Genomic DNA, 17515 nt, shown 5'->3' with positions numbered 1-17515 from the left:
GGAGCGCTGCTGTCCCAGGGTGCGACAGCGGGGGGAGGGTACGGAGTGGGCCGGCCAGGGTCTCAAGGAGCCCCGAAAGTCTGCTGCCGCCCAACCCCGCGCCCCTGAGGTGCGGGTTGCGGCCCCGAGGTCACGTGGTCTCGGCGTCCAGAAGGCGGAAGTGACGCCGTTGCCAGGGGGCCGTTGCTAGGCGCGCGCTGCGTTCCCTGCGTCAGGCGCGCAGCGGCCGAGGCGGGAAGTGTGAGCCCGGGACCATGGCGCAAGGTAGGCTCGCGGCCGCGGACTCCGGGTAGGGGTCCGGAGTCCGGGGAACGAACAGGGTCGGACGGCCGCCGCGCACTGAGCCTGCAGCCTGACTCCGTCTGCGCCGAGTCGCGGGCCCTCGGGCGGGTGGTGCCGAGTATGGGTGCGAACCCAGTACGCGCGCTTTGATTACTGTCACTCCTGGGGAGCGAGCAGACCCATTCCCCCGCCCCTACGTGGGTCTGGCACCTGGGGGCAGGTCCCTACGCCTCTCTGTCCCCCCCAGTGTGGCAGCACCCATTCCTCAACGTCTTCAGACACTTCAAAGTGGACCAGTGGAGGCGGTCCACGAAGGAAGGCGACGTGGCCACAGTGATGGTAAGTGGGCCAGGGAATCTGGCAGCAGAAAGGGTGAGTACCTCTTTTCTGCCTGGGACACTTAGCCCCGCCACTGGACAGTTATGCGGCGGCGCCTCTTCTGGTATGGCTCTGTGGGGGACACCGACTTCCATCCCTTTCTCCAGGACAAGACCCTAAAGTGCACTGTGTATCGAATTCGGGGCTCTGTCTCTGCCAGCAATTATATCCAGCTCCCCAAAACCAGCACCCAGTCTCTGGGGCTGACCGGACGGTACCTGTACTTGCTTTTCCGACCCCTGTCCACCAAGCACTTTGTCATCCACCTGGACTTGTCTACCAAGGTGCCGAGGTCGGGAGCAGGGTCTGTGCTGGGGGCTCTGCACTCCTGGTGCCCCTTCTTTTCTCCTTATGGCCACTCTTTGTCCCTGCAGGACAGCCAGGTCATCCGTGTGTCCCTTTCCAACCTTTTCAAGGAGTTCAAGTCCACAGCTACGTGGCTTCAGTTCCCCTACATCTGTGAGGCTGGGATATCCAGGAAAGGTGACAGGGACATGGGGAGTGAATGGGACAGGAATGATCCAGGAGAGGTAGCCTGAGGGCAGAGAGAAAGGGAGGGCAGGCCCCGGGGCAGGTGGGGCAGGTCCAGTCAGCCTCCTTCCCGGCCTGGAGGGTGGGCAGCCTGGGTAGGGGGCACATGGACAAAGACAGAAGGCATTGTGGGTGGGCTGGTGAGAGGATGGGCACTGCTGACCTTGGCCTGCCCCCTGCAGACCTGATAGAGGTGGCTCTCCCTGGTGCCCGCTGGACCTGCCTGCAGCTGGATCTGCGTGAGCTCCTCCTTGTCTACCTGAACCGGCACTACAGCCACCTTAAGAGTGTTCGCCTGTGTGCCAGCCTGCTTGTTCGAAACCTCTACACCAGTGACCTGTGCTTTGACCCAGGTGAGGGCTGCACCCCACGCCCTGTGCTCAGCTTACAGGTGGGCTGATCCAACTCAATCCCTACCCCCCAGATTCTATGCCTGGAAAAGGCCCTGGCAACTGGTGAAGATGCCGTGCTATGCTGTCTTTGAGCCCCTAGCTCCTGGGACCCTCATGGGGCAGGTGATGGCTGGACAGGTGGTCGGCAATATCCTGTAGGTGCCTGGTGCTGAGTCTTACCTGGGCTGGGAGAAGTTTCTGGATGAGCTTCCCTGGACCAACTTTGCTCTTTGTAGCTGTCACTGTCACCAAGGCCCGGCGGGGAAATCTGCCTGTCACCCCCATGCCTCGAGAAATGGCATTCCCAGTGCCCAAGGGGGAGAGTTGGCATGACCACTACATCCACATCCGGTGAGCAGCTCTGGCTGTGCCCGGGAGGCTGGTAGGGGAGGGCAGGGTGGCCCCTACCCTGACTCTCCCTCCGCCCCGTTGAGGTTTCCAAGCAGCAACTGGGCAGCGCCATCCGAGCTGGTTCAGAGGAGCTGTTCCCCTCCTGAGGCAGGTGGGCCTGTGGGGAGTGCAGAGCTCTGTGGGAGGGGGCTGGGGGCTGGGATGGTGAATCCAGAGGTGTGGTTCCTGCAGGGCCGGGGCTATGCGTGTGGCCCCGTCTTCTGCAGGCCTCGGCACTCTGCTCAGAGGGGTGTGTGGCCCTTTGCTCCGTTGCAGTCTTCGCGAGGCGCGTGCCACAGCTTCTTCCTCCAGTGGCCTTCAGCGAGGCCAGACAGGACAGCGTGTCCCCTGCAGTTCAGATGCTTGGCCCCACCGCTGTGAGTGCCCGTGACTGCAGAGATAGGGCTAACAGAGGTGGCTCCAGGGTCTGACGGACACTGTCCCCGACAGTCCTGCTGGGCCCCCTCAGGGCTCCTTCCAGAGGACAGCCTGTCCTGTGAATGCTCAGAAGTCTCCATCGTGGGCAGCCCCAGCAGCCATAGCCAAGAGCCGTCGGCCTCTGTAAAGCCCACTGACAAGCATGCTGCTGGCAGTGGCCTTCACGCTCCTGTCAGTAAGGTGGCTGTGTTGTCCACGGCCCCGGAGAATGTGCCCAAACATGAGGTGAGTGCATGTCTTGGGGAAGGAAGGGGTGGGCCAAGCCATAGAGGTGGGTGGGGCCATGGTGAGGAGTAGGAATGGGGCTATTGGGCCTGTGCCCACCATGAGCCATGCGTGGGGCCGATGGGCCTCTGAGGATCCCTTCTCATCCAGCCGCCCAGCAGAAAGCAGAACAGGCGGGAAGCAGCTTTGGGAAAAGTCCCTTTCTTTTTTTTTTGTTTTTTTGGTTTTTTTCTTTTCTTTTCTGAAGCTGGAAACGGGGAGAGACAGTCAGACAGACTCCCGCATGCGCCCGACCGGGATCCACCCGGCACGCCCACCAGGGGCGACGCTCTGCCCCCTCCGGGGCGTCGCTCTGCCGCGACCAGAGCCACTCTAGCGCCTGGGGCAGAGGCCAAGGAGCCATCCCCAGCGCCCGGGCCATCTTTGCTCCAATGGAGCCCTGGCTGCAGGAGGGGAAGAGAGAGACAGAGAGGAAGGAGGGGGGGTGGAGAAGCAGATGGGCGCTTCTCCTATGTGCCCTGGCCGGGAATCGAACCCGGGTCCCCCGCACGCCAGGCCGACGCTCTACCGCTGAGCCAACCGGCCAGGGCTTGGGAAAAGTCCCTTTCAATGAAGAGTATGGAGGGGCTAGTGCCTGGCCACCAACTCCTAGCCCCAGGTAGTCTGTGGGGGACTCAGGCGCAGCACCTGGGGTCCCTGGACGGTTTGGCAATGTGGCCAGAATCCTGGGTTCCTGTCACAGACCGACCGAAGAAGCCACCCAGGACTAAGCAGCTTTTGGGAGGCAGGACCCAGCCCAGGGGGACAGCCTCTGCTGCTTGGGGTCTGGCCTTCTGGGGATCTCACCGTGAGTTTACCTTTTTCAGAGCTTCCTGCCAGATCCTGTCCTGAGGCTCAAGAGAGTCATCGGCCTTGGGGGCCACAGCACCAAATGGGTGAGGGGTCCCATGCTCTTGTTGGGCCAGACATGTGTTGCATATATAAAGGGAGACGGTGAGAAGGCCCTGTATCACCTGAGGTTGGTGGTGGATGCCCAGCCCTGCCCACACCTGTACTGTGGCTCATTGTTTCCTCAGTCACCTACACTCGCAGGCCTCCTACGTTTTCACAAGCGCTGGCTGAGTCAGTGTTGCTCTGAGTGTTTGAGCTTCCAGAGACCTGTGAGCTCTCAGCCCTTCAACTTTGATGCAGCTGTATGCGGCCGGTGTGGGCATGACTTGTGGGTCCCTGTGGAGTAGGTGGGGGACAGTGGGAGAGGAGCCCCTGGGCTTGTGAGTCTGCTGGATGCAGGCTCCACGTGTATGCTGCCCGAACCGTAAAATGTTTTATATTGCAGCAGGAGTCAGAGGAAACTCAGCACGTGTGTGTGAGTGTGCGTGCACGTGTATTCACGTGTTTGAAAGTTTTCTCTGTCCTTTTGGTGTGTGCATCCCGCTGACTCCTGTGCACATTACACGGGGAAGGGTGTGTCAGGGTGGGGAGACGAGGCTGGCCGGCCTGTAACCTCGGCCTCTGCCACCGCGCACAGGCTCTGTGGACCAAGGACGGGGCTGCCGTCGTGTACCCCTGCCACGCGGTCATCGTGGTCCTGCACGTGGACACTCAGGAGCAGAGCTTCTTCCTCGGCCACACGGACAAGGTGGGCACCGCCTGGCCCGGCGGTCCTTGTGTCCACAGGCCACACAGCTTTCCTCAACCTGCTGCCTCCCCAGGTCTCCGCCCTGGCGTTGGACGGGAGCAACTCGCTGCTCGCCTCAGCCCAGGCACAGCCCCCCAGCGTGCTGCGCCTCTGGGACTTCCAGACCAGGGGCTGCCTGTCCTTGTTCCGGAGCCCTGCGCACACCATCTGCTCCCTCAGGTGGGTGAGGGGCCTCGGAGGTGGGGAGGGGCCAGCCCTAGGGACACTAACGGTCTTCTCCACCCCGCAGCTTCTCCCGCAGTGGGGCGCTGCTCTGCTGTGCTGGCAAGGACCGCCATGGGAAGACGGTAACGGGGCTGAGGAGGTGGGGTCAAGTCCAGCTCACTTAGGAAGCAGCCTTCCCCTGACTAGCCTGGCTCTGCCAGGAAGCGCCCTGCCCACACACAGTGCAGGTGTCTTATACCCCTTGTGGGTGGAGTCAACATTTAAATTACTCATCTCACTCTCCCCCTGGCTGCATAGCTTGGTTGGTTAGAGCTTTGTCCTGAAGCACAGAGCTTGCCAGTTCCGTCCCCAGTCGGGGCACGTATAGGAACAGATCAGTATTCCTGTTAGTAAGTAAAAATTTAAAAAGCCCAATAAGTAACTCACCTCACTCTCTTTGGCAGCATGTTCTGGAGTCCTAGAGCAGCCAGGTTTTGTGTGTTTAACTGCTGGGCCTTCTCGCTTCTTGTGGTTTGGTGTTTTCTGTTTGTTTCTGGGGATGTGTCAGCCTCACGTGTCTGCACAGGGTGGACTAGGCCAGTGTAGGTCGCTCGGGGCCGTGGGGACCGCCCTCCCCACACCCTCCCAAGGCGAGTGCCAGGCTGGCTCCCATCGGAGCAAAGAGCCTAGGGGAGGCCCAGCCGGGCAGACGATGCCGCAGGGCCTTAGCAGGATCTTGTTGCAGATGGTGGTGGCATGGGGCACTGGCCAGGTGGGGCGAGGTGGTGAGGCCATCATTCTCGCGAAGGTGAACACTGACGTTGACATCCAGGCTTTTGAGATTGCCTTTTTTAATGAAGCCAGGTAGGTAACTGGGCCTCCTATCTGGATAGGGGTCGAACCACAGAGCCTGTCCCCCCTCCCCGGCCCGTTTCCACAGCAGTTTCGGTCTCCCTGTGGAGAGTGGATGGCACTCACCCTCATACCCCTTTGCAGGATGGCGTCGTGCGGACGGGGCAATGTGCGGCTGTGGCGGCTTCGAGGTGGGAGCCTGCGCTCCTGCCCTGTGGACCTGGGGGAGCGTCACGCACTAGAACTCACTGACCTGGCCTTCGGGCAGGCCCAGGACAGCCGCACACTGTGAGTACTGCCCTTCTGTCCTCACTGGGCAGGCCCTGCTGTCTGCCCCTTTGGCCCTCACCTGCCGCCTCCCTGGGCAGCTACGTTTGCAGCCGTAGTGGCCACATCCTGGAGATTGATCACCAGCGCATGGCTGTGCGGTATATTCGTCGTCTCCTGCCCACGCAGACCCCCGGCCGCCCCCTCCCACAGAAGCAGAGCTTCGGATTGGGTGAGTGGCCCCTGCTGGGTGGGAGGAGCAGCCCTGTTGCTTCTGCTGACGCTGCCTGCCCCCCCCCCCCCAGGTCCTGGCGTTGCCATCAGCAGCATCGGTGTCTCCCAGGCTGAGTGTGCCGTAGGCTCGGAGGACGGCCTCCTGCGCCTCTGGCCCCTGGACTTCTCCTCTGTGCTCCTGGAGGCAGGTAGGGACAAGACAGCACTCCACCATCACGGTCACCATAGAAGGACCACGTCCCTGGGCCAGTCCTGGACTGGATGGCAGTCCCAGGGCTCCGACGGGCTGTGTCCTGACCCTGGGAGTCCACCATTGCTGAGCCCAGGAGTGGGTGGCCGTGGGGGAGCCGCCTGTCCCTGTCCACAGCGAGACGGGGCTCTGGGCAGGAAGGAAATGGGTTTGTGTCTGGGGGGCTGGGAGGGAGGTACAGTCTAGGTGTGGCCAGTCTGCCCTGGTGCCTGGCCTGCCCCACTTAGGGCCTGGGAGGTCACCAACCCACCCTGCCTGCAGAGCACGAGGGCCCCATCAGCTCAGTCTGCTTCAGCCCTGATGGCCTGCGTGTGCTATCCACCACCACCTCTGGCCACCTGGGCTTTCTGGACATACCGTCCCGGGAGTATAGCCTGCTGGTGCGCTCCCACACTGCCCCAGTGCAGGCCCTTGCCCTCGAGTGCAAGCGGGGGCAGCTGGCCACTGTGTCCCAGGACCACACCGTCCGCATCTGGGATTTGGTGACCCTGCAGCAGGTAGAGTGTGGCCAGGAGGGGAGGACTGGAGAGGCACAGGCCACACTGAGGCCTGGGGGCAGGGCCCAGGCAGGCGGGGGGCTAGGGAAAGCTTTGTCCCGTGGCCTGTGTTGGGGACCCTCGGGTTCAGGGCACTAAAGAGAGACTGGCTCTCGGGTTCTCCGGGCCAGCTGGCAGCCAGCACCCACCCTGCCCACCCTCACGGCGCCCCACTCTCCAGCTCTACGACTTTGAGTCACCCGAGGAAGCCCCCTGTGCAGTCGCCTTCCACCCCACGCAGCCAGCCTTCTTTTGCGGCTTCAGCAGTGGGGCCATCCGCTCCTTCAGCCTGGACGCCCCCGAAGCCCTGGTGGAACACAGGTGGGTGCCTGCCGACTGGCCCTAGCCGCACAGGTGCCTGTGGTGGAAACCTGTGGGGTCCCCTAGAGTGTGGGTAGCTGGGCAGAGTGGAGGAGGGCTGTCTACTGGAAGCTCCTCTGTTCTGCTGCCCCTTGGGGACTTGACCAGGCCCAGCCGTGGGAGGTCAGGGATGATGGAGCGCAGAGCCAAGGCAGTGGGCATCCCTTTGTGGGCAGGTGTCACCAAGGAGCCGTCACCGGCCTGGCCACCAGCCCCGATGGCAGCCTCCTGTTCAGTGCCTGCTCCCAGGGCACTCTGGTCCAGTACCACTGTGCTGCCAGCTGCTGCCGTGTCCTGCGTGTTGAAGGTCAGAGCCCCGCCCCCCGCCGCCTTCCTCGGCCGCACCCCGGCCTCCCAGCCTTGCCCTCACAGGTTCCACTGAGGGTAGGGCTCGCCTAGTGTCCGCTGACAGCAGATTGCCTTCTGTGGCCTCGCTTCCGAGACCCCTGGGGCAGACGTGGTTTTAGAACACACCAGTGAGGGTCTATGCCTGCCCCAGCCCTGAAGGAGGTGAACAGCCTGAGCCCCCGGCTGGCAGAGACACCCAGGCCCCACCCAAGGGTGCCTGCCCTCCCACAGCCAGTCGGGTGGTCACTTGGGGTCACCCCTGGCCCAGGAGAACTCCAGTGGTCCTGACAGTCCCTAGGGCCCCGAGTGTCTTGGCGCTCTGATACCCAGGCCCCTTGGGCTGATTCTGCAGTTGTGGGCAGGTTTTGAGTCTGCTGTGGGCAGCCTCTCCCCACCTAGCTGACCAGCTGTCCCTGTGATTCCGGCAGCTAACGTGGTGTGCCGGGATGCCCACCCAAGTTCCTGCAGCCTGGCAGTCAGTGGAGACGGCCGTCTGCTGGCCTTCGTGGGTCCCTTTAAGTACATGGTGACCGTCAGGGATGCAGCCTCACTGGAAGATGTGAGTTCGCCAGAGCCTTCTGTGTGTTCAGTGTGGGTGGGCCTGCACCGGCCTGGCTGGCGGACTGCACATGGCTCCCCTGAGTTCCGCCAGGGTGGGAGGCATGCAGAGGCAGGGCCCTCCGTGGCCCTGTGTGAGTACAACGGCATCGAGGGGGCAGAGGGGACCGTGCTCACTTCAGAGGCACAGAGAACATGTATGCCCAGGGTGGGCCTCAGGGAGGGGTGTGGGTGTTGTCCCAGCTGCCCGCCTCCTGTGCCCTGCCTGGGGGGGCGTGAGCTCTGCCCAGAGGTCGTGGCTGGGGGCTATTTGCTGTTCTTGCCCAGCTGCTGCGGGTTGACGTCAGAACCCTGGACCTAGCCAGCAGGCGCCTGGACTCGGCCGTGGCTATCTGCTTCAGTCCCGCACCTCTCAGCAACCTGCTGGTGTCCACGTCATCCAGCAAGGTTGTGGTGCTCGACAGCACATCAGGCCACGTGGCCCGAGAGGTGAGTCCAGGGCTGTGGCCGTGGCTGGGCCTCCCCTCGGCCCCCACCTTGGTATCCCCAGTGCCTCGTGGGGGGGAGGTGCTGGGCTGCCTTCCAGTCCTCGAGGCGCGTTTTTTAGGAAGGGCTGTTGCCCTGGTTCAGGGACCTGTGTGCTCCGCTCGTGTCCCCCATGACACTGCTGTCTTGCAGTTGAGTGGCGTCCACCCTGTGGCCCCCCACGCCCTGGCTCTCAGCCAGGATGTCCGCTTCCTGCTGACAGCGGCCGACCGAGCCATCAGAGTGTGGGACTACTTAACGCAGGCCAAGCCCAGCTGCCAGGTGTGTGTAGCCAGTGGGCGCAGGTGGGCACAGGCAGGCGGGGGAGAGGGAGAGTAGAAGGAGACCCACAGGACCTGCCACCACATGAGGACCTCTTGTCCAGCTGCCAGTCTGGCCAGACCTGGGTGTGGGAGGGCACTGGGGTCTCTGATGTGATATGCATGCCCCCCAGGTGTACATCGGTCACTCAGAGCCCGTGCAGGCTGTGGCCTTCACCCCTGACCAGCAGCATCTCCTCAGCGTGGGTGATGCCATCTTCCTCTGGGACATCCTGACCTCCCCGGAGAAGTCGCCCCCGGGAAGGCAGGTGCCCTTAACTTGTGTCTGTCAAGCCTCCTGCTGCATCTTCCCCACCCAACACCCTCTCCTGTTGCCTCTGCAGCGTCCAAGATGCACCTGGGGCCCCCCCGACCTCTGAGGCTGGTGAGTGTGCCCCCATGATGGAAGGTCTGTGGTGACATCCGATGCTGGCACTGTAGCCCCTGGGAGTGGCAGGCTGCGGCTCCCTGTCCGGGTGGCTCCAGGGCATGGGAGGACGGGGGAGGACATGGGGTTCCTCCCCTCTGCGCTCCGCCTTCCTCAGACCCTGAGCGCAGCCTAGCTCCTTCCGTCCCCAGGCCCGAATGCAGGACAGCTGGAGGGTCTGGAGGGTGCGGTGTCTGGGGCCAGCGGGCTCCCCCAGCAGCAGGGGCCTGTGCCGTCCCAGGCAGCCCCACCCCAGCCGAGCACCTGTGCTGGGCCCTCAAGTGAAGGTGATGGTAAGGGCAAGGATCCCAGAGCACCCGGGAGGGCATGGTCACACGGCTCCCATCTGGTGGGCTCTGGTGCTGCTCCAGGACTGTGGGGAAGGGCAGGGCTTGAGGGGGCTCTGTGCCCTCCTCTCACTGCCCTCCACCTCTCCAGGCACTTTCTTCGTGTCAGATGAAGAAGGACCCTCTGAGGAGAGCCATGGCCCCAGGAGGCTGTGCCAGGCCTCAGGCCCGCCCGTGCTGGTGCAGAAGGAGGCCTGTGGGGCTGGAGACGGGGCTGGAGATGGGGCCCGGGGTACTGCAGGGGGCCCCTGGGGCCTCGACATGCTGCCCCACCCCCATGGTCAGCCCAGTAAGAGTGTAGGGCGGGAATACTCATGACCAGGCTTGGCCCAAATTCAGGTGCCCATGGGTCCCAGATTGGGGTCACCCCGTGAGATCAGGCCTGGTCACTTAATTGGCGAGTGAAGGAGCCTGCGGTCCCTGGAGGCCGGGCGGTGGGGTGTGGCTCACCTGCACTCTGACCGGGCATCTCCTGGGTCATGGACTTTCTTGTCCAGCCAGGAGGGGGTGACTGTGTGAGGGAGGGGTTTCAATGGTTTTGTGTAGCTTGACTTTCTGTGGCTTTTTTCTTTTCTGTCAGGTGCCCAGGGCACCAGGAGAACCAAGACCCAGCCCACTGCCCGCCCAGACTCTTACACACACTTCATAGCACGCTATAAGGCCTCCGTGACGGCCAAGGTTGGCTGGGGTGGGATCCTCACCGCCTCTGCCGTAGGGGGTGCTCAGGGGTGAGGGTGGCACAGCCCTGTGGTTTCTGGGAGCATTACCTAATACACGGGTTCCCTGGGGTGTCCCTGGGGCTGCTCCCAAAGCTGATGGCAGTCCAGGCCTTGACGTTCGTCACCTCGCAGGTGCCCTTCCACCCTGTACTATGCTCCCACTGTCACTGACACTCATGACCTGGGCAGTGTCCTGCTGAACCCACTGTCTCCACCCAGAGGTCCTGGCTCCCGCCCACCTCCTCAAGTACCCTGTCTCTGAGAGCCCCCTGGATCTTGCTGCCTTGGCCTGGTCATTCTGGACGCCAGGGACCCCCCACACCTCCCACTGCTGCCTCCCTGTCTGCAGCCCCAGCTCCTGTCCTTGCTTGGCCTCCTGTGTGCAAGCTTTTGGGCCCACCCTCTTGCCGTTTGTCCCATCCTGGGAGCTTGTACCTCCCCACTCTGTTCCAGGCTCCAGCCTGGTGGGTCACAGCCTGAGCTGGTGGTGGCGGGCTGGGGGAGAGGTTGGCTGGCTACTGTGCCGTACACCAACGTCCTGGGACCACTTCCTCACAGAAGGTCTCCTCTCCCCCTGCCGAGGGCAAGTGGCTGCACCTGAAGGCTGTTGTGGGCTACAACGGGAACGGACGGGCCAACGTGATCTGGAGGCCAGACACAGGTAGGGGCCGCTGTCCACCCTGGCTCCCCGCCCAGGAGGGGCAGGGCAGGGCAGGGCAGGGCTGGGCCCAGCTCTGTCCACCCCCAGGCCCCAGGAGGGCAAGTAAATGTTGGCTGGGATGGTGGTTTGAGATAAGAGGTGGCATTTCCCTGTCACACCTGTAACTCTGGCCCATGTTCCCTGTGCTACCTCGGAGCATTTTCCCAGAGGGCTTAGCATGATCCCCTTGGCTGTTGAAACTGGCAGGCAGGATGACCCTCCCTGTCTGCAGGCTTCTTTGCCTACACGTGCGGCTGCCTGGTGGTGGTGGAGGACCTGCACTCCGGCGTCCAACAGCACTGGCTCGGCCACTCCACGGAGATCTCCACACTGGCTCTCAGCCACGATGCCCAGGTGCTCGTTCTGCATCCGGGGACGTGTCGCGCATCCCGGTGTTCCTCCTGGGGGGGGCTCCAGAGCAGCCCAGGGGATTCTGTTCTGGTCTCCCGTCCCCCCAGAGCCAGGCTGGGCCCTTAGACTGCCCCACCCCACTGACCAAACCCTCCCCCGGCCCCCCAGGTCCTGGCCTCTGCGGGATGTGCAGGCACCGCCTCCTGCTGCCAGGTCCGCCTCTGGGACGTGCCCGGGGGCTCCTGCCAGCAGCTCCTGTCTCCCCACCGCACTGCTGTACAAGCCCTGGCCTTCTCCCGGGATGACAGGCTCCTCGTCACACTGGGTCAGCTGGGGGGAGAGTGGGGGCAGAGGGTGGTGGCCTCTGGACTCCCCTGCCTGATGTGACTACCATGTGTCTCCCCAGGGGACTATGGTGACCGAATCCTGGCCCTGTGGAGCATGGCCACCTGCGAAGTTGTTTCCTTTACCCACCTCCCGGAGCCGGTGCACGGCCTGGCCTTCAGCCCCTGGGCCGCTGCTGAGCTCGCCTGCGTGGGCCAGGGCGCCCTCACCTTGTGCTTCCTGCAGCAGCACGGGGCTGACGTCAGCCTCCAGGTGCCAGGGTTCAGGGACGGTTTAGGAGGATGAGGTCTGGCTGGGTCCTGGAGTGTCACTGACCCACACTGCCCTGTGTCCCTCCAGGCACACCGAGAGCCCATCCCCAAGGCTGTGGGTGCGGGCGAGCTGACATCGCTGTGCTATGGGGCTGCACCCCTGCTGTACTGCGGCTCCAATGCCGGCCAGGTCTGCGTCTGGGACACGCGTGCCCGCCGTTGCTTCCTGGCCTGGGAGGCGGATGAAGGTGAAATCGGTGGGTGCCTGAGTAGTCCCTGACACCCCTCCCAGCTAGGGGGTCGGCCCCAGTTGGGGCATTAGGGCCCTATCTGGAGTCCCCGGGATCTAGGGAAGCAGCTCACGCTGCCACCTGCTTCCTAGGAGTGCTGCTGTGCTCAGGGTCACGGCTGGTCAGCGGCAGCAACACGAGGCGCCTGCGCCTATGGGCCGTGGGCGCTGTGCCAGAGCTGAGGCGCACGCGCTCGGGAGCCAGGTGAGCCTCCGCGTGGTGCTGGTGGCCTTGACCGGGGCCGCACTCCGGCATGCTGTCTCCAGCTGGGCCTGCCTTCTGTGGGATCGTGCTTGGGTGAGGCCAGGGCTCAGGAACATGGATGCACCCCAGAAGCCCCGGGTCCTCTGGTCCCTTGTTGCTGCCACTCTTGGGACCCACTGACCACCCCCCTCCAGGTCTAGCTCCGTGTTCATGGAGCGCGAGCTGACCCTGGATGGGGCCATCGTGAGTGCCGTCTTCCACGACAGCATGGACATGGGCGTGGTGGGCACCACAGCAGGCACGCTCTGGTACGTCAGCTGGGCCGAGGGCACCAGTACCCGCCTCATCAGTGGCCACAGAAGCAAGGTGAGGCTGCCGGGCCACCAGCTCTCTGTCAAAGATGTCCTGGGGGCTTCCGTCCTGGACACAGGCAGTTGCCGGGAGCCCCGTATCCTGCCTGGCGCTCTCTGTTGTGTCTCCCGCCCCCATGTGTCATGGTTGAGTCAGGCCCAGCAATGGGATTGTTCCACGTGTAAATATTTGAGGTTCTCAGGATAAGGACTCCGCATACTCAGAACCTCACACTCATCTTGTGTTGACATAGTCCACAGTGTCCACTCGTGTCAGCACCCCACCCTGGCTTCTTTTTGGTCCTTCTTTGCTCTGTTGCTTTTTCTCCCTTGGCAAAGAAACCAGGTCATCCACCCCTGAGCCTCCCACAGACCAGGGTGGGGCCTGCCTTCCTGCTCCCATGTTCTCTGGGGTTCGAGAGTCTGGAGGCGGGGCCAGAATCTGGTCCTGCCAGTCGGTCCGCAGCTCCTTGTGTGAACTATGTCTCCCGCCGGGAAGCACACGGGAGCTGCTTGCCTTTCTGCGCTGCCCTTGTCCCGAGGGGCCCACCACGCTGGTGGAATTGCAGGTGGCAGGAGTCTGTTCTCCAGGAGGCAGAGCTGGCCTCGTGAGCGTTGGATTTTCTGAGGCAAAGCCTGGACAGGAGCAGCATGGTACTGACCTCGTGAGCGTTGGATTTTCTGAGGCAAAGCCTGGACAGGAGCAGCATGGTACTGACCTCGTGAGCGTTGGATTTTCTGAGGCAAAGCCTGGACAGGAGCAGCATGGTACTGGCCTCGTGAGCGTTGGATTTTCTGAGGCAAAGCCTGGACAGGAGCAGCATGGTACTGGCCTCGTGAGCGTTGGATTTTCTGAGGCAAAGCCTGGACAGGAGCAGCATGGTAGCTGGTTCTCTCCCTCGTGGACCAGGCTTCCAAGCACTGGGTTGGTTCTGCCAATAACAACCAGTGTGTTTACTTTTCAGGTCTTAAGAGATGCTCGGGTATACGTGTAGGCCAGGTCTGCCCCGGTCACTGCTCACAGAGCCCTGGTTTCAGCCAGTGACAGGGCCTTTGAATTGACTACCGAGTCCTTTTTTCTTTCTTGAACCTGTATTTACTTTTTTGGAGGTAATCGTAGCCATCAAATAAATTTGAGAGGAGTAAGGATTATATATATATTTTTTTGTTTCTTGGTAACAGTCTTATATTGAGGTATAATTCACATGCCATATTCTTCAGCGACTTCAAGTCAGTGGCTTTCAATATATTCACAGAATTGTACAGCTATCAGCACAGCCCACTGTAGAGCATTTTCATCATCCGAAAGGAAAGCCCATACCCAGTGAGCACTTACCTCCCACTCCTGAACAAGCAGTAACTATGGATTTATCTGTTCTGGACTCCCTATAAAATGGAATCACACACATAAATGGAATGGTCCTCTGTCTGGCTTCTCTCTGAGCATCAATCATGTTCTCAGGTTTCATCTGTGCTGTACTGTGTCAGTGCCTTACTCCTTTGTATTGTCAAATGCTGTTCCATGGCACAGACAGAACGCATTGTGTTCGTTCATCTATCAGGGTAGCAGCATTTGGGTCCTACGCTGATGCTCACTGGCGATTTTCCTCTCATGTAGAATGGCAGGGCATCAGGCTCTCTCTCTGTGGCTCCCTCCAGGACTGGACTTGGCTGTTTCTTCCCAGAGGGGCCCATTGCTTCTCAGCTGGAAAGAGCTAAATTATTATTATTATTAATTTTTATTTATTTATTTTTTGACAGAGTCAGAGAGAGGGATAGACAGGGACAGACAGATAGGAACAGAGAGATGAGAAGCATCAATCATTAGTTTTTTGTTGTGCGTTGCAACACCTTAGTGTTCATTGATTGCTTTCTCATATGTGCCTTGACCGCGGGCCTTCAGCAGACCGAGCAACCCCTTGCTTGAGCCAGCAACCTTGGGCCCAAGCTGGTGAGCTCCGCTCAAACCAGATGAGCCCGCGCTCAAGCTGGTGACCTCGGGGTCTCGAACTTGGTTCCTTCTGCATCCCAGTCCGACGCTCTAGCCACTGCGCCACTGCCTGGTCAGGCTAAATTATTATTTTTAAAGATAAAATATATTGTGAGTTCATACTTCCATCTGAAGCTTAAATGCAGGACTAGGCTGTTTTATTTCATCTCACTGGCGTATGGCGACTGTATCCCCTTTTTCCCACACCAGAAATCCTGGTTCTCAGTAGTCACGGGCCTGTTTTCTCCCTTGATGCCCACTTGACGATCTCAGGAAGTCACACCGCCACCCCCGGTGCTGAGGTCCCTGGAATGGTCCGAAGTGTTTCGCGCTTCCTTTACCTGTAGTCTGTAGCCCTCTGGGGATGTGGCCCATCACCATGTTTTAGGTTCTTCCAGAGCACTTCTCTCGAGTCCCAGTGAGAGGACAGTCCGGTTCAATAGCCGATGGGTTCCTTGCCATTTGAATTCCACCCGGGGCTTGTGTGGGGCACTCGGGAGGGAGCAGTCCACGTGAAGGTGGCCATGGCCTGGCGGGCTTGGGAGGGAAACATGCTGTCATAGGAATGACCTGGCCCCACTGTGTCCTCTCTCTGCCCGAGGACCACGGGGTTTCAGGTAGGGCTGGCTGGCTACCCACAGGTGAACGAGGTGGTGTTCAGCCCCAGTGAATCCCACTGTGCCACGTGTGGAGATGATGGGAGTGTGAGGGTGTGGTCCTTAGCCAGCATGGAGCTGGTGATTCAGTTCCAGGTGCTGAACCAGGTACTCAGGGCACCAGGGGCTGGGGTTGTGTGCTCGGGCTGGGGCCTTGCCCATCCACCCTCCCTTCAGCCTTAGTGTCTGACCTCGGCCTTGGCCTTGGGACCGTATCTTGCTCCCTAGGGGAGCACTGATGTTTCTCTACTGGGACTCCCCAGAGCTGCCTCTGCCTGGCTTGGAGCCCCCCATCCTGCAGGCTCCCAGAACAGCAGCGCATGGCGGCAGGTTACAGCGATGGCACGCTGCGTGTCTTCAGCATCTCCCGAATCGCAATGGAGCTCAAGATGCAGCCACACGTGGCCGCACTGACAGCCATTGCCTTCTCTGTTGACGGTGAGCGGGACTCATGGGTGATGGTATGGCCCCTGCCACGCCCAGGTCATACCTTTGGGCTGGGGGTTCACAAGGTAACAGTGGCCCCTGCCACACCCAGGTCAGACCATCATTTCTGGAGACAAGGATGGGCTTGTGGCTGTGAGCCGCTGCTGCACGGGGATGACCTTCCATGTACTGAGGGACCACCAAGGCGCTCCCATCTCTTCCATCCAGAGCACAAGCAAGGAGGTGAAGTGGCCTCATGAGCCATCAGGGTCCTATCTCAGGGGTACTGGCAGGGAGGGGGCTTGGGCAGAGTGGGGCAGGAGGTACCCACCTGCCCTTACCTCCCCAGTATGTAGATTTTGGAGTAGAGGGCCCAGACTTGTGGTTGGCTGCCAGCAGAGACCAGCGGGTCAGCATCTGGGCCTCTGACTGGCTGCAGAACTGCTGTGAGCTCGTGGACTGGCTGAGTTTCCCAGCACCCACCCTCACGGAGGTGAGGGTCTCGGTGGCACCTCAGGGGGGGATGGTGTCTGCCCACCCCGCCACAGCATGCTGTGCCTTTCCGTAGGCTCCAGACTGCCCTCCGCCTTCCCTCGCTGCCTTCTGCCCCTGGGATAGGGCCCTGGTGGTGTGGGCAGGCCTCGGCCCACATCCGGAGGTGGTCTTCTACAGCCTTTGCCAGAAGCAGGTACGCGCATGCCCTCTGGGACTCTGGGAGGGGGTCCTGGGCCGTGGCAACCCCTGACCAGTGCCTTACGCTTGCTGCCCGCAGGTGGTGGAGAAGATCCCGCTGCCTTTCTTTGCTGTGTCCCTGAGTCTGTCCCCCAGGGCCCGCCTCATGGCCATCGGCTTTGCTGGTGAGTACTGGTGGGCACAGACTCAGCCTGTCTTGAGTGGGACTGAGTGGACGTACCCGTGCCCCCACACTGAGACATGCTCCTCACATCTGTATCTGGGTTCCCCATGTCTTAAGTGGGGTGCTGAGTATAGCACCCAGCACTGAATAGAGGTGGCCCAGCTTGGAACCTTAGAAGCCGCCTGCTGTTAGATATACCCTGACGACGATAGGCTTGTCCTTGACTCCGCTGCCCCAGTCCCAGTGGCAGGTGGCCGCAAGTGCGGAGACATAGGCCATTCAGCACAGGTCCTCTGTGCTTCACCAGCGTCCAGCTGCAGACAGCCAGTGTGGGTTGGATCCTCCTGGGCCCTGGAGCTACAGACATGGGCACAGGGCCCACCCTATACTGTTTTCCTGCAGAGCGTGTGCTGAGGCTGGTGGACTGTGTGTCGGGGGCCGCGCAGGACTTTGCTGGCCACGACGACTGTGTTCAGCTCTGTAGGTTTGCCCCGTCTGCCAGCCTGCTCTTCACAGCGGCCCACAACGAGATCCTAGTGTGGGAGGTCACAGACTGCTGAGCCACAGTGGGGCACTGGGGTCAGATGTGTCCTGCTGGTCACACTGGGCACCTGGTCTGGGCAGAGGCTCTGCTGAGAAGTTGGGTTAGTGGAGAAGCTCATTCCGGGCTAGGATGGCTGGGCAGGCTCAGCCCCGTCACACTGGAGGGGCTCAGGACTCTGTGTTTGAATCAAGACTCTGAGCATGTGTAAAGTGCTTGTTAGCACCTGAGTGCTTTCCTGTGTTTCTACCTGTACAGTTGAAATAAACGTGGGCATTGCGTTGTAGCATTGTTACTGGTCACTGCAGACTCCTGCCCTGGGCCTGGCTCTCC

General features: G+C 61.4%; 1 protein-coding gene across 4 annotated transcripts; it reads left to right on the top strand.

Annotated features, from left to right (window-relative positions):
* Positions 1-183: 183 nt before the first annotated feature.
* WDR90 (WD repeat domain 90) lies at positions 184-17468 on the top strand. Of its 4 annotated transcripts, none has more exons than XM_066383033.1 (42): positions 184-264; positions 530-621; positions 768-944; positions 1035-1143; positions 1374-1544; positions 1820-1934; positions 2018-2085; positions 2250-2350; positions 2424-2636; positions 3503-3571; positions 4165-4275; positions 4349-4494; positions 4565-4622; positions 5225-5343; positions 5476-5619; positions 5700-5830; positions 5904-6020; positions 6344-6579; positions 6800-6939; positions 7155-7285; positions 7755-7885; positions 8212-8373; positions 8563-8691; positions 8864-8994; positions 9074-9114; positions 9309-9449; positions 9595-9735; positions 10084-10181; positions 10784-10883; positions 11155-11276; positions 11442-11598; positions 11680-11870; positions 11958-12126; positions 12252-12363; positions 12558-12729; positions 15345-15467; positions 15623-15797; positions 15898-16028; positions 16135-16278; positions 16354-16473; positions 16558-16642; positions 17044-17468. In XM_066383033.1, exons 1-42 carry the CDS (start codon positions 255-257, stop codon positions 17199-17201), a joined length of 5391 nt encoding a protein of 1796 aa, XP_066239130.1. In that variant the 5' UTR covers positions 184-254; the 3' UTR covers positions 17202-17468. The 4 variants fall into 4 exon arrangements, with proteins under 4 accessions (XP_066239130.1, XP_066239129.1, XP_066239128.1 ...); XM_066383032.1 differs by having other exon boundaries at positions 9595-9792; XM_066383031.1 differs by having other exon boundaries at positions 9595-9792; positions 10781-10883.
* Positions 17469-17515: the final 47 nt, after the last annotated feature.

The sequence above is a fragment of the Saccopteryx leptura genome, chromosome 4, assembly GCF_036850995.1.
Source record: "Saccopteryx leptura isolate mSacLep1 chromosome 4, mSacLep1_pri_phased_curated, whole genome shotgun sequence".
Taxonomy (NCBI): domain Eukaryota; kingdom Metazoa; phylum Chordata; class Mammalia; order Chiroptera; family Emballonuridae; genus Saccopteryx; species Saccopteryx leptura.
Note: the sequence above shows the minus strand (reverse complement) of the source record. Positions and strands in the feature narration are given on the sequence as shown.